This window comes from Glossina fuscipes, unplaced genomic scaffold (genome assembly GCF_014805625.2).
Source record: "Glossina fuscipes isolate IAEA_lab_2018 unplaced genomic scaffold, Yale_Gfus_2 114, whole genome shotgun sequence".
NCBI lineage: Eukaryota > Metazoa > Arthropoda > Insecta > Diptera > Glossinidae > Glossina > Glossina fuscipes.
The window spans coordinates 3,686,762-3,703,413 of NW_023998457.1; the positions used below are offsets into that span (position 1 = coordinate 3,686,762).

General features: G+C 33.4%; 2 protein-coding genes and 1 pseudogene across 5 annotated transcripts in view; 1 reads left to right on the forward strand and 2 right to left on the reverse strand.

The window, feature by feature from the left end:
• Positions 1-300: 300 nt before the first annotated feature.
• LOC119640034 lies at positions 301-1,281 on the reverse strand (annotated as a pseudogene).
• A 3,053-nt stretch (positions 1,282-4,334) lies between these two features.
• On the forward strand, positions 4,335-5,997 carry LOC119639914 (geranylgeranyl transferase type-2 subunit alpha). The gene has a single exon (XM_038037636.1). The coding sequence runs from the start codon at positions 4,459-4,461 to the stop codon at positions 5,965-5,967; it is 1,509 nt and encodes a 502-aa protein (XP_037893564.1). The 5' UTR covers positions 4,335-4,458; the 3' UTR covers positions 5,968-5,997.
• A 3,850-nt stretch (positions 5,998-9,847) lies between these two features.
• The window catches only part of LOC119639940 (afadin), a 67,401-nt gene continuing 60,596 nt past the window's right edge, over positions 9,848-16,652 (reverse strand). For all 4 annotated transcript variants that reach the window (XM_038037685.1, XM_038037684.1, XM_038037683.1 and 1 more), the window contains 3 exons: positions 12,165-14,769; positions 11,980-12,101; positions 9,848-10,218 (listed from right to left, as the gene is read on the reverse strand). In XM_038037685.1, the coding sequence (XP_037893613.1) occupies positions 10,029-10,218; positions 11,980-12,101; positions 12,165-14,769 (2,917 nt within the window). In that variant the 3' untranslated portion in view covers positions 9,848-10,028. The remainder of the gene's footprint in view (positions 10,219-11,979; positions 12,102-12,164; positions 14,770-16,652) is intronic.

Consider the following 16,652-nt stretch of genomic DNA (forward strand, 5'->3'; position numbering starts at 1 on the left):
ACTCTCTCACTCTTCCTCAATCTCTCTCTCTCTCACTCACTCTCTCTCTCTCCCCCTCTCTCTCTCTCCCCCTCTCTCTCTCTCTACCTATTTATCTATCTATCTCTATACCTTCATCTCTATCTCTCTCTCACCGGATAAGGACATTCATCTAACATCTAATTAATACCAAAAGCGTAGCCATAGTAGGCCATGGAAAACTTTCCTTTTTATCTTATCCTCCACACTGAAATATTTCCCTTTAAATCGTAATAATTACTCGAGCCAAACGATTTTATTTATCATTTATACAAAAATAATTTATTGCAACGGGTTATATAACATTGGATCATAATATAATTTACGATGAGATTCAGACTCCACTTGGAAATACTCTTTATCAATGAAATGACATAATTGCACCAACAATTTAAATTGTCGAACAGTACTCTGTAAAGCTGTGTTCGGTAAATTTGAACGAAGCACTGAAAACAAATGACCAAAAACCATAGCATCTAACGCGCATGGTTCTTCACCGTAGAAATATATTCCGCTACTTTCTTCTAATTTTGACTGTAAAATTTCACAACATTTACGCACTTTCGCAGTCACTTCATTGATTTTCATATCCTTCCATTGATAGATTTTAAGCAATTCCTTTGCTCTACGAAGTTTGATGAAATTTTGAATTTTATTTAAAGGCCACGGATGCACACAACCATTCCGAGGTGCTGTAAACTTGTCGTAGACATCCTTCACCATAAAACTGATGTACAATTCGGCCAAAGTAAAAACATTTTCGGCCAAGCTAAGGTAACTGCGCATTTCTAGTTTTTCATCTTTTTTCATCCAATTTTCGAGCGCTTCACCTTTGCGCTTTATATAATTAACGATCGGTGCAAACTCTGCATATATGAATAGTCCAGATTGCAACACGGGCAACTTGGTCATACGGCCACCTGGGGACATAAATTCAGCATTCGCACATGAACGTATTTGGAAAGAGAGATTACACATTTTCATATAGGCTTTCACGGCTAGACAACTGGCACTCTCCGCTAATAAGATCTGCTCTTTTTCATAAGGTTGATAAAGTGTGACATCTTCTGGCCAGGGTTCGCTGAGGTTTTTCCATGCATTGTAATCCATTTCAAGCAAATTTTATGATTTTTTCAAAATAATTTCTCAAAGGGTTATTGTCATAAATAATCAAAAAAAAAAAAAATAATAATAATAATAATAATAATGATATCCATATCCATAAACTTTCGTGTTAATACGTTGTCGCCACTTGTAATACATTAACTCAGTGCGGGCGTACGTAACACGCAGTCTGTCCGTCTGTACGAATGATATTCTAACCATGTAAATTTGTTTTCAATCTAAAAAGTCGCAATTTTTTATATATTTTGATGAAATTTGGTTCAGTAGCTCATTTTGACCCAAGGACGAGCGCTATTGAAATTGCTTCAGATCGATCTACTTTTGCGGCCTCTCTCGCAATATTCAAAGTTTATCCAAAAGTGGTTAAGTACTAGCATTTCGTCATTTTAAATTGGTATGAAAACTTTGAACCGGCTGGGGCAATGTTGGAACCCCTCTCATATAACGAAAACTAAAGTTCTTACGACAAAAAAGGATAGTTTTCAATGCTTCATGATGAAAACTATATCATAACAGTGCTTAAACACAAAAAAAGCAGTAAAAAAATTATAGTCGGGCAAGGCCGACCATAAATACCCTACATCACATTATCTAACACAATTCTTATTCTTGTATGAAATTGCAATTATGGCCCAATTTTCATCACCACATATTAAAACTTAGACTTTTCTGCTCCACAAAAGAACAGTTTTCGTGAAAGTCATTATTAGGGTAGGATCGAAAAAATATGCATAGATGGTCCCACTTTGGTACAGTTTATTGTTTTATGTTAAATTACAATTATACATTTTGTCGTAGGATCTTCAGTTTTCGGTATATGAGGCGGTTCAAAAATGGCCACAGCCAGTCCAAAGTTTTCGTACGAATTTAGAATGCCCAGATACTACTGCTTAGACATTTTTGCTGACAAATTTTGAAAATTGCAAATTTTTTCCATATAATGAGTTTTCAGAAAAGGGCGTTACACTGAGACTGGTCGAAAAAGTGGCTTGATCCGAGCCATTTTCAACAGCGTTCGTCCTTGGGTCAAAACAAGTCATTCTACCAAATTTCATCAAAATATCTCAATAATTGCGACCTGTAGCTTGAAAACAAATTTGCATGGTCAGCCATCAGGCGGACGAACAGGCTTAGATCAAATCAGATTATGATTCTGAATCTATCGATAAAATAAAAGATCTAGCTTCTAGCTTACGCCCTTCACCGTTTTACATACGACCGCACTAACTTAACGTAGCCTATATCACACGTGGTGTAGGGTATAATAAAAATCGGGTTGGTTGTTTTAAAGAAAGTAAATGCTTCTATTCTCAAGCTGTCAACAATGACAAAATATACGTCGATTGAATAAATACGTCATGCTTATCCACTAAATTGCTTGATTGCTGTTATCAAATTCAGACAACATTCATTACCTGTGTTGTGCGCCCTACTAAATGGATAAGTACCATTGGAGTATGACGTTATGCCGACTGGACCAATTGTGATTGGAAAATCTTTCAACTATCTTATTGATTTTTTGCTTTACGTACGCATAATAGCTGCAAGATTCGTCCTGTCACATTAGTCATGTCACGAGAAAGTTAAATAACTCACATTTTACTTGTTTAGAGTTAGCAGTTTCAGAGTCGCGTTTACAACAAAAAATCAGCTGTAAATGGAAAACAAAATAAATTATTTACAAATAACTGAACTAAAACAAAAAATTCTGTACAATTTTGATTTTATTTACGTTTGCATAATTTTATTGTTGATTGTATCATGGTGTTTGTCTGCGAACAAGCAAATATCAAATTTTCCACCCATTTACACTTTGGTTTTTCAAAATAAACACCATACATAGTGCAAAACTGAACGTCTTTCAACTTACGTCGTCGAAATAAGAGTAATCACGTATGAAAAATCAAGTCCCGCTTTTGAATTCAATTATTTGGCATAAAAAGCTGAATACAAAAACGAAACCAGGCTTCAGCTATGTGATTAACCCCGAAAGCTAGTTAAGCAACATAATCTGTACCCACCCTGATTTATTCAGTTTCACATCTGTAACTATTTGCTAATTGGACAATTCCTTGCTATTTCGTAAGATATCCAAAACAGAAAGAACAAACTTTAGTTCAACAATCGAAATAGAGAAAAAGATGTCTTTCAGTTCTTAAATAGCCTTCTAATTAGCCCGGAAAAAATTGTATTAGATTTTGCGTGAATTTTAAACTACTATAAAACCATAGCAGAATGCTGCCATAAGTTCAAGCGTTTTAAGTAATCCAGATAAACCGCTTTACGTACACCTTTCGCGTTGATCTAGAAATTTTATACCAGCTCTCAATCTAATATTTCACACAGACTGACAGTTAAAGTGCCCCGCCTATCAGGTATATTCGTAAGTTTTAGCTCAATATTTGTAAAAAATTCTATGTTACACTTTTTTACTTATTATGGACGTCACTATCGTCTTCAAAGCTAAGCTATGCCCATCAGCTAAGAATTGCAGATCTCAATGTTTAGCAAGTATTATAAGAGGCAGACGGATTTGCAGTCATCTTCCTAGAACAAAGAATATATATACAAACATATATATTCTTTAATATATGCAAACATATATAGTCTTTAAGTTAGATGATAGAAAATCTTTGGTTAAACTTGTAAAAACCAGCGAATATTTATCGCATGATATGTATTTGTATTTGCTTTAAAATGCTTTACGCAGCTATACTAATTAACACAGGCAATTATACGACAAGATTGTTTTACGCCGTCTTAACTGAACAACCAAAAAAAAAAAAATTTATAAAGAAAAATCTGTCATTCGTAAGTGGGAATAGGACTTATACTTATTTAATATATTAAATATTATATATATTACACATTATAATTGATTTCAATAAAGCAGAAAACGAAGTTGATTTCGGACAATGGTTCAAATTCTCAAAAGAAGTTGCCTTACATTTGTTTCTTTCATTTTCCGATATTTGTCTTGTTTATTTTTTTGCTTTTAGATTGTTTGCTTATTTGGTTGCTTTTGAATAAATTTATATAAATAAAAAAAAAATCGAATAAATAAAAGAAAAATTGCTAGTTGGAATTTTACAAAATTTGCTAGGGTTAACGTAACCATTCTCTTTAAATTCTCAATAAATTGTTTGTTGGGTTGACAAACAGCTGTTATACATGCTATCTCGTTTTTTAATTTATCTGCAAACTGTTGTCATTAAAACAACCACCATTTACAAACAATTGTTTTGTTCAATAAAAAACTAAATTTTGTCAATTTAGAAGGAAATAAAGATTTTGTGAGATCTAAAAACAAGAATAATGCACGGGCGTCTTAAAGTTAGAACCACTGAAGAGGAGCGCGAACATAAAAAGAAAGAACAGGCCTTGAAAGTGAAAGCCTACAAAGCAGCCATGCAGCTAATAATGACGAAACGTCAGAAGCAAGAATACGATGATGAAATGCTAAGTGCCAGCACACCTATTTTACAAAGAAATCCTGACGTTACTACACTTTGGAATATACGCCGAGAATGCGTTTTGGAGAAAGTAAAAAATATTAAATCTTTAACAGACGAGCATTCCGATGGCAATGAAAATGAAAGTGAAGAAGAGTCTGTGGCCACGAAACAGCGAAAAATTCAACAAATATTTGAAGGAGAATTAAATTTCACTGAACATTGTTTGCCGGTTAATCCAAAAAGTTATAATATTTGGCATCATCGTATTTGGGTGCTGGAAAATTCTCCACAAGCCAATTGGCAAAATGAGCTGGCATTGTGTTCTTCGTATTTAAAAAAAGATGAGCGTAATTTTCATACTTGGGACTATCGACGCTATGTAGTAGAAAAAGCTAAAGTTCCCAAACAAAAGGAACTTGATTTTTGTACGGAAAAAATTAAAATTAACTTTTCAAATTATTCATCTTGGCATCAACGAAGCTTATTACTACCGATACTCTACCCTTATGAGGGTAAAGCCAAACCTAAAAAGCCAATGAACGAAGAAAAACTAAAAGAGGAATTGGAAATGGTTTTAACAGCGGCATTTACTGATCCAAACGATAGTTCAGCTTGGTTTTATCAAAGATGGCTATTGGGTTATTCTCGACCCGAAATGGCGGTATGCGCCTTTAGGGCTAATCAAGAAAAAGCTGTAATAGTTTTCACTAAACCACTTGCGAGTAAAGGTTTAAAAGTCACATTGAAGTCAAGCGATAAAGAACAAGAGTTAACAGAATGGCATACAGTTAATTTAGGGCCTTCGGACTGCATGCTTAAGACAACATTAAAAGCGGAGAGTAATTTAAAAATTTTCAATTATATCGAAGTTTGCACGCCTCTCTATACCAGTGAATTGCTGCCATTGAAGATCTTTCACGATGACATTTATTACTTTCAAGCTTTAGTAAGTTGCACTGCATATACCGACGATGTCTTAGATGAACTTAAAGCCCATTTGCAAATGTGTGAAAATCTCTTGGAATATGAACCAGATAGTAAATGGACTTTATTAACTTCGGCTTTATTAATGCGTGCTATTGACTCGCAAAAATATCATTTAAAGGCATTGAACTATTTGGAGAAATTGCAAACTGTTGATAATTTAAGAGAAAACTATTATAAAGATTTAGCTTCCAAATGGATTTTAGAAAACGCCTTAATGGATTGGTCTAAAACTGAAAATATACCGAAACAATTGAATCTAAATGATTTAAAGCAATTAACCACCTTAACCGATCCTCAGTATTTATGCATAGCCGATGAAATTTTACTATCGGATAATTTAAAAGAACGGTGCACGGCACTGAAAACTTTTCAAGAAATATGAAAATAGTTAAGTATAGAAATTTATATAAATGAAAATTCCTTATCACTTTTAGTTAAGAATATATACTTATAATATATATAAAGTCTATTAAACTTACCCTACTTATTTATAAAATAGAATCGGCCCAAAAATTTATATATAAATTCACTAGTGCTTTAAATATGTTGACGGTTTATCCAAATAAAATATATATAAAAAAGGATAAAAGTCAAGAAAGGCAAAAAATTGTATTCGTTGGAATCTGAATGCTGGAAGGCATTATTGCGTGTTCACAATTATGTTTGTGTTTTTGATTCGGAAAATATGTGCTGAGTTTTGACTATCAAAACTTTTTCGATCTTGCACGAGGGAAAAAGAGTTATGAAAACGGACCAACACGGCTTAATCGATTTCTACTCTTACATTGATTAAGTTACAAATATACTTTACGCCACCTTTGATACTCCCTTTTCTCCTATTGAATTTGTAAAAGGACGCGTAAATACATGGTCATAATTAATCTTTTCAAGGGTTTATGGCGGCAAGGAATGCCTTTTTTTTACTCATGTTTTGCTGGGCGAATACAAATGAGAGAAGCTCTCTTTAAACCGTTATGACTTCCAACTTTCATATAGATGACCCCTTCATAATTTTTTCAATTTTCATACTGTAATCCTAAATTCCATATCTCATTATATATATATGTGTATGTACATATATATATATGTGTAGTATCGTCGATCATTATATGGCTATATCTATATGCACATCTTCGTCCAAACGTTGCTATTAATGAAATATTTATGTATTTGTAAATGTATGCGTATATATGTTTACAGTCTCATCATAGATGTGTACATTAGATATAATTCATCGTTACATACGGATATATATACATACATACATCTTTTTTTTTTTTTGGTATAGCTATAAGTCTTATATATATTCATTTATATCTTATACATATACACGTATATAGATATGTTTTGATGTATATTTATATATATCGACCGAAAAGCTTAACTGCCAATATCTGTATATTTAAATATACAGAATCCAAATCTTATTATATATCAAATATATATGTTTATTTCTATGTTTATGAATACGCTATTATCATGTGTATTATATATAATTCATCGTTATATATATATATATAATTTTTTTTTTTTTTTTTTTTTGCTTGGTATACATATATATCTTACATAAATACATGTGTATGTGTAAGATATAAATTTAGGATACGTGTATTTATCGACCAAGAAGCCTAAGTACCGATCCTTTCTTCCCACAAAAGATTGTGATCAACTTATCCCGTATAGCTTCTCCTGAGTACCTTTCACGTAAGGTTGTCGCAGATAGGAAATTAATATATTTCCTGTTTCGGTAATTAATACAAAAAAGCATTGCTAAGCGTAACGAATATAAGGTCAGTGGTAATGCATTCCCTCAATTTTATAAATATTGTTAAAAAAAAATATTTAATGTTCGTAAGATGATGAAAATACTATTAACTGGTTTGTTCGGCTTACCGGCATCTAAGTAAGTAAAAGAAGTAACAGCAAACATTCAGGTAAACCATTTCTCTAAACAAACTTGCAATATTTTCGCAAAATAAAATCCACGCTACAAATGATAATGAATTTCTCTTCGAGGTAAGTTCTTCCTCTACGAGTTCTTCTTATTAGAATCTCATTCTTCATATTGATATTAAATCGGTTCAATTATTTTTATTTGTTGAGGTTTAATTTATATTCAAATTTTTCTTTTTAATTTTGTTAAAACTGTTTATAAAAAAATTTCACAATACGCACATACTACTAACATAAACACAATAGAAAAATGGAACACATATAGCGCTTGTTCAAACGTGTTCAATTTTGGCAAAAAAAAACAACGCTTTCTATTTTACGTACAGTGTATACTTCTTTAAGAAAACTTTAAACACTATTGTGCTCAGAGAATCTTCATCCTAACCATTGGAAGCATACATTCTTCGAAGATAATTCCAATTTGATTTAGTTATAATTTTCCGTTGCAAAAACGCACGACCGGTTAGATGATAGAGCGCTTTTAATTTTATCGAGATTTAACGAGAAACATTATTCTTTTATTATTTTATAATTTATATTTAATTTGTCCTTAATTTTGTTGTAACATTTGTCCGATTTATTTATTTATTACTTTTTACAATGCAGCACCAGGCAAAATTTTCGCGCGTACTACTAATTTATGTAAAGCCCATAGAATGTAAGACAGGGCTGTTTTAAAATTAATATCGTAAATGACGGTTACGGTCTTATATCTAAACTGTGCAATTTATAACTGTTTCCGGGCAAATAATTTCAAGTTTTGAAGAGACTAAAACGATTTTATTTATTTTTAAATAATTTCATCTAACATTTATAATAATATTTATATATATGTATATATATACATGTTAAAAATACGTACCTTCTGTAAAGGGTTTATAGTAAATATAGGAATTATATGTAATTTACAGAAAAGCCATACTAAATAATTGTTTATTTTTACGCTTAAATAATTTATTTCTTGGTGTTTTTTAAGATAATTAAAATAGGCGCATATGCGCACAAAAATTTTGTAATAAAATTAACAATTCCTTTTAAAATGTCATTGATTTGAAATCCTTTACTATAAGTTTTCTTCTTTTTTTTTCCTTGAAAGTTATTTGCTTTTGGTCCATTCGTGGCGTACAATTTTAGTTAACGTTTGTTTATTTATTTTCTTTTTTGTAAAGCTTCTTGTTTTTATTTTAATAACTTAAACTTAATTTTGATTTTATCTTCGTTTATTTATTTATTTTCTTTTTTTTCTATATCTCTACATGAAAGAGGGTAGTTTTTCTGGAATAAAAAATTAAAGCATTAAATATGATTTTTCTTTTTTGTTTTTGCTTTGACTTTATTTTTAACGACTAATTGTTAAGCATGCACTGAAGTAAAATATTTTTTTAATATATCCATATTTTAGAGACGGTAAAAAGTAGGCATGAATCAATCAAGTTCATTAAAGTTGTTAACCGGTAGTAAGTTTAGTGGTCTTTCCTTTTTGTTTTTTTTAACACAAAATACAAATTCTTTCTAAATTTTATTATAAAAAAGAAAAAAGAATAGTTTAAAAAAAAAATAAATAAAAAACGAAATTTTTTTTACTAAATAATTGGTTTTATTCGTCAAATAAAATATGTTTACATGAAAATATAATCAATATAGTTTATATATACTTTTACGGTATACTAAAATTAAAAAAAAAAAATTAAAATTCAATAGAAAAAAGAAAATTTTTACATCATAATGAAAAGGACAAAAAAAAAAAATAAGCCTTAAAAATAAATAAAAAAAATCAACGCACTCAATTTTTTTTCCTCTTCGAAATGTATGTAAAAAATCAAAAAAATTTCTTTTTCAAAAACTTAATGGAATGACAATAAAAAATATTCAATTAAACAAAAACTTCAATAAATTTTTATGAAACTTTTCAAAAAAAATTTAACAATGATTTTTTTTTTTTTAATTTCTTTACACATATTTATGATATATACTCTGTAGAGTTTTCATCTTGAGTGTTACGTTTTTCTCCCGATTGTTTTTTTAGGACATGTATATATATATATATATATACTTAAATAAATTAACAATACGCTTTAGGTCGTTTATTCTCTCGCATACATATACATATATAAGTAAAGATGGGTAAAAAGCTTCAAACGATAGTTATAAGTAAATCTAAATACTTTTTTTTGTTTCTTTTTTTTTCAATAATTATTTTGTTTTATAATATATATATATTTATACACTTTCTACAGAGCAAAAACAAGAAGAAAAAAGATAAAAGCAAAAAATGTTGTCCCATGAAATTATTTTGGTCATTATTTGTATGTATATGTGTGTAATATTATAATATTCAATGATTATTATTTGTGTATTGCCTTTATTTATTATTTAAATAAAGTAATCGATTATTGCCTCCATTCGCTCCACTATTGTACTGAATGGTGTGTATAGATTTAACCATTTTATCAATGCTTTTCTTTATGTGAATATATAGAGAAATCCGATTTAATGGACAGCATCTATGTCCCGCTGAGCTCTCGATATTTTCAATTTATCCTTTGGAGTGTGATCTTCACCGGAGTCTAAAGCGAACATTTTCATTTTTTCCTTAAATGATAACTTCTCTGGTACGGCTTCTGTGCTGCGTTGTTGTTGCTGTTGTTGCTTTTCCGCTAGCCGGCGCTGGCGTGGATCTCTATAATTAAAATAATATATATTAAGCCTAAGGTAGAATGGTTGCAAAGCCTTTAGAAGATAATTTCAAAAGCACATTAGTTTCCTTATTCCTAAACTCATCGGCATGAGTTAGCCGAGTAAGTGAGAATCACGATTACCAAGTCCCTGTTCGTGTGTTCAATTTGTCAATGCCAATATGGCAGAGTTTACTTTGATCGGAATTATAATGATTGCTCAGCCGGTAAAGGCACTAACACTTACCGTTTGTGGACAGTGATTTCAAGTGAAGTGATTTCTACGAAATTGCTGAAAATTTCTTACTTTTAAAGCCAGTAATAACCGCGGATGCGCACTAAGAGAGAAGACATGCTCACCTCAGGCCGAATTTTTCAATACTAACTTTCGCACGATTAAATCGCTAGACATTGATTTGAAGTTAGTAAAGTAAACATCAATGATTTCAAGTGAAGTGATTTGACGAAATTACTGAAATTTCTTTAGATTAGAAACACTCTACAATCTAAGAAAAACAAACAAGAAAAGAGTGATGTCCACTTTAGGAAATTTTGAGGTCTCTTCATTCATAAAAAAGGGAAATCAGTTTAATATCTGTCAAGGAAGTAGTTTAATAGATGGTAAAATGGTAAACTCAACTGTTACATGTCCCTGCCTATCATGCCTATCGTGGGCTGAAAACCATCGCCTTTTCGGTACAGTCATACTTTTTTTGTAAGGGGAATCCTATTAGTTTTGAACTTCGGGATCCTAGCTTTCTACTTTTCATGATCCTAACATTAAAGCGAAACACTGAGGAGCGAATAAGCAGAGTGACATAGCTAAGTTACTGTAACGGATCTCTGCAGTTTTTACAAATTAAAAGATAAATCTAACGTACTGTTGCATTATCGTTACTACTACATATTTAAAGGCAATTCAGACCATTTTATGCAATCACGTTCTCTATTTAATAAAGAAATTTTTATATCTATTACCGAAGGATGACGCCTGCAAGGAAGCTTTAGATTTTTGTACAAAGTCAGCATCAAATGCTGGATCGATGTTAATGTTAAGAATGTCCGTGTGTCCGCCTGTGTAATGTCTTTTGTAAATATTTTTTTACCCGTAAAAACGAAGTAAGTTCGGCCGACTTATTTGAAGTTCTTGCACAACGGTTCATATTCAAAATGGCCTAAATCGGTCAAAGGACACGCCTACAGTACCAAATAAACTGAGGACACCTCTCTTTTTCAAAAGGAATACAAACTTTGTTTTTTCTTGATTTCTCACAAACTGTAGCATACAAATCTATAAACACTTGAAAGTGCATACTATGGACGATGCCATAATACCTATCGAAAATGGAAAATATCGGTCGTGCCTATTCAATATTATAGCGTATCAAATTTTTATTCTTTTTATCGAAGGCAAGCTTCTGAAAGCCAACAAAGTGTATACAATCTTGACCCGTACCAAATTTCGAATGCATGTAACCACGTCTGTCCGTCTGTTTGTTTGTCTAAGTAGGTGGAACACGTGCAGTAAAAATTCTCCCGCTTGGAAAAATGAAGATATCGCTCACAGGATTGCACAAGAATTTGAAAATGCAATAATCCGAACACAGGACATTCCTACAACGCCCTTTCCCTTTTTTCTTTCTACTATTTCTTAGGATAACGGCAGTGGGTATGAAATTACTCTTTACGGTTCGTCGTTAATTGTAAGCAAATTCTATTAACTCGTATTCTCACTGAAGGTAGTCAGCCGTAATTTATACACTGACCTATACACTTCTTGAGCTCCTATAACGCCAGGAGTTGATTGTACAGTTGTATTCCAAGCAGCTGTATCCGGCGTAGCAGGCATTGATGGCAACATAGAAGCATCTAAGCTTTGTTGAAGAAACTGCAAAAAGGAATGAATCAATAATGAAAGCGATCGTTTTATTTACTTCCGTGGTAAACTTACACTGGTGTCTTCTCGTATCGTATTCAATTCGGTTGATGTCGATGTATTGGAATTTGTTGTCGACTGATGATGATGATGATGATGATGATGATGATTATGGTGTTGATGCTCTGATATTGAAGGCGATGTTATAGAATTATTGAATTGACTTTCATTAGTATATGTACTCAGCTGAGTACTGGGCAGGTAATTATTATCCTCGTCATGAAATGATACGCGTTTATTATCCCGTAATAACATACTCGTTGAATTCATACTGGAACCGCTGACATTAAATAGGTCCAATGATGGTGACAATTGCTGCTGAGCAGTCAATGTTGATGGACTATTATTGTTACTTACTCTGTTACTGATTAAATTGGTCGCCGTTTTCTTTTGTAAATCGGCTGAATTGCTTGTAGCAGTTTTCAAAAGTCCGATAGCTGAATTCGTGGAATTACGTAACTTTTGTTGAGACATAATTAAATATGAGCTATTCCTTTCAGGTGGTGGTGGTGGTGTTTGCGTATTATTATTGTCATTATTCAGATTATAATCAGAGTTATTACAAGTTGTTATAGGTGCCGTTGATATTGGACTGATAGTTGTTGTTACAACATTGCTATTGCTAGTAGTAGTGTTGTTAAGGTTTAACTGAGAAATATCTCGGGCTAAACTGGAAATAGAATGCTCTGTTTGTAAATGACGATCGTCAGCGAAGCTGGTGGATTTTTGCGATTTGGACGGCGAGGACGGTGCCAGGTTGGTGCCATCATAACGGTTATTTTTCAATATTGATTTAGGTTGCATGATACTGCTATTGATTGGCGCAGTGGAAGTTGTGACACCACCACTAATACTACTAGTTATACTACTATTGGCAGACGTTGCCGGAGTAGATGTATGCTGTGTAGTTTCAGAACCTGCCGAATTATGCGCTGACGATGGTGGCGAAATTTCGCCAGCATTTACACTTGGGCTGCTCGAATTCGTATTATTGACGGAGGCGACCTTAATTTCCGTTTGTCGGAAATTTGTTACTGGTGTTTGTATGGTGGTGTTTTGATTTTGCGTTAAACGGAATACTTCTTGTAACTGTTCTTTTTCGTAAGAGGGTTCACTTTCGTCTTCTTGCTCTTCGAGCTCTTGAGCACGCCTTTCGAAATCTCTTTCAAGAATTAATGTTTTCAACTGTTCCTCTTGTTGTGGACTACGCTGCGGTATAGCGGACAATTCGTTGATTTGTTGTTCACGCCATTGGCGTATATGTTCTCGACGCATTTCCACTTCTTTTTCCCTTTCTTCCCGTTCCCATGGATTGGTGCCAGTAATGTTTCTATGGCTTTGTAACGTGTTACCTGAGACAGGTACATAGCCGCCTTTAGGCGGATCCAAAGTACTGGCAACATAATTCATACCTGGCGTTATTTGCTGAACTGCTTTATATAGGGGATGTGTTGTGCTGGGTGGTAAAGGCGGCTTTTCGTCCACTGTTTGTTGTTGTTGTTGCTGCTGCTGTTGTTGATATAGATTTTGTTGCAAATACGTAGCTGGTGGACGCTGTTGCTGCTGTGGTTTAGGTGCCGTAGGCGGTAATTGCTGCTTGGATGCTATTGCTTGTTGTTGCGTGCCACCCGGTTTTGGAGGCAAGGTAATAAAATTGGACTGCTGCTGCTGTTGTAAGAATACCTGCTGCTGCGATGCGTTTATTTGATTAGGCGGTGAATGTTGGCTCGTATTTTCACCGCCAGCAGCATTAACGGCATTCGTTTGATGACTACTCGATAACACATCAGATCTCATATTACGACGCAAAGTTTGCAAACTAGCAGGTGAATGTTGCTGCATATACCCAGACGGTAGATTACCCTCTGCAAACGGACCATTTTGATACTGATCGCTGGTTACCGAATTCACGTTAACGTTTTGCATACTCTGACTGGCTGCCATCTGTTGCAGTTGATTGGTCGTTAAATTTGTTTGATGCATTGGATATTGCGTTGCCGATTGTTGTTGCTGGTACATATTGCTTATGTTTGGCATTGATGGTGCCATCATCGGTTGCATACGTAAACTTTGTTGCGTTTGCATTTCACGATTAAAATTCTGCGAACTTTTCGAACGATTATTTAATGTCAGACTGGAATGTGCTGACGTCATAGTTGGCTGATGCTGCTGAAGTTGCATATGTTGTTGATGTTGGAGCTGTTGTTGCTGTTGTTGTTGTTGGTGACTTAAGTTTGTGCTGCTAGCACTAACGCTGTGGGAGTGTTGTGTAAAACCATGATGCTGATGTGATAGATTATGTTGTTGTTGTTGTTGTTGTTGTTGTTGTTGCTGATGCTGCTGATGCTGCTGATGATGACCCGTAGCAGCACTAGCTGCAGTTGACATATTTGCTCCTCCGCTTTGATAGTAAGCGGACATTGGACGACTAGGTGGAGGCATGTTAGAGCCATTGATTGGATTTGCAATTGTTGCATGCTGTTGGGACGGTTGATGTTGATATTGTTGTGGTAGACTTGTTGCAACGGTGCCACTTATTGGCGATACAATAGGATTTTGTAAATTTTGTGGGGAATTTCCACTGTATGTGCTCATTGCGGAATGTGATGGCATGAGGGGTCTGAAAGAAGAATGCAATTTATATCAAAAAAATATATTTATTAATACATATATGATCTTATTAAATCTTAAAGATGAACAGTTTATTATTAAAGCCTACATTTAGAAATGAATTTTCTGCTTAAATAATGCATTTGTGAAGCCTCATAGTCACGAAAACGAGAAACTAAATTCAAGTATTTACTGTAAATGACGTCCAGTATTGTATTTTGCTTTTATTATTAAGAAAAAAAAAAAAAGTGAGAAAACTATATTCGACGGGGGCCGAATTTCGCATATCCACCACTATACGTTTCGCATTCCATTCTCCAAGTTCTTTTATTTGACACCCATATCGCTGGTATTATCAACAAAAAAGTAATCGCGGTAGACATGGTAGACATAATCTTTTTAGAATTAACCCATTTTAGGCAGATCTTCTGTTACGAAGTGTACAAGATAGTTTTAAACATTCTATCTTGTTTGCCTTATGATAAATAAGCATAAAACCTCAAAAAGGTGAAAAAAATAAAATTTTATTACTCGTAAGTGTGTCTGGCCATGGATGATTGTTTCCATTTTTGGAAGTAAAGAGTAGAGTGTTTCGTATAGTAAATTTGGAAAGTTTCAACCTTCTAACTTTAATAATTTCCAAGTGACGATTAAAAACCCCCCTAAATTTTTGTTAGGACAAACGGAATTGCGTTTAGTTCATTGTCCACGCCGGGCTTGTGCTCTAACCAATTTGGCCCATTTGCAACAGCAACCTGCATGCAGAAACTTCCAAACTGACTACCGAAGTTGAAGTCGATATCTTCATTTTTGCAACCACGAGACTGCCAACTACAAACACCACCCAGACGGACAGACATGGCTTAGTGAATTCAGAATTTCGCGCTGATCAACAATATATATATACTGTATAGGGTCTCTGAAGTATCCTTTGGGTGTTATATACATTATGGAAAAAAAAAAAAAAACAATATGAGCATATCCCCCACCTTACAGTGGTGGGCGTAAAAAAAGAGGAAAACTTTAGATGACTGTAATAGTGTGTCAAAAGTGTATCTTTGCTTTTTATGGATAGATATTATGTGATAATTGTTGCGCTTGCAAGTGATATTAGAAACATAAAAGCAAATCAAATTAAAAAAAAATAACAACAACAACGACAAAGAAACGAAGAACATTTAACATTACTTTCAAAATTGCACTTACATTAGTCATTTCTAAAAGTTGAAATTCTTTTTTAATGGGAATAAAACCGTAAAGTAACTTTTTTAAACGTAAAGTTTTCCTAATAATTACACCAAAAGTGCAGTTTAGGGCAGAATGAAATCGAGTTGATTGGAAGTATGTAGTTTTGGGTAAGCAAAGGGAGAGAAAAAGAAAAACAAAAAAATTATGCAAAGAGAGGGAGAGAAAGAGAGAAAAGCAATATAAACTTCAAGTAGAAAAACGTTTACGTTCGGTTTAACCCGAATTATTTAATACCCACCACTGGCTTTTAAACGACAATCCATCACCAACATAAAGCAAAAATCCATTCACATGCTATATTATATATGGGATCGTAGATATCGTATAGCGTATATTATTATTATTATTAATTACATGGGCAAAACGTATTACAACCTAGAAGATCTATTGTACACCCCCACGCCCCACCACTCCAGCTTTATGATTTTTATAAATCACTCCATCTTCTTTTGATCGGAGCACTATACTGTGTTCGGCAGAATGCTCGCCAAACACATGGTGCTTGATTCTCTAGATGGCCTCAGCTTCACATAGAATATGATGGGACGTTTCGTTGGTCCCTTGGCAGAATCTGCATGAATCGGTATCGAACATACGGAGCACCGTGCCGTGTATGGCAAAACGCTCGCCAAAAATATGGTATCT

Excerpts from the sequence above, each read along its gene's own strand:
- LOC119639914 (XM_038037636.1), top strand. The coding sequence starts at position 4,459 with ATGCACGGGCGTCTTAAAGTTAGAACCACTGAAGAGGAGCGCGAACAT.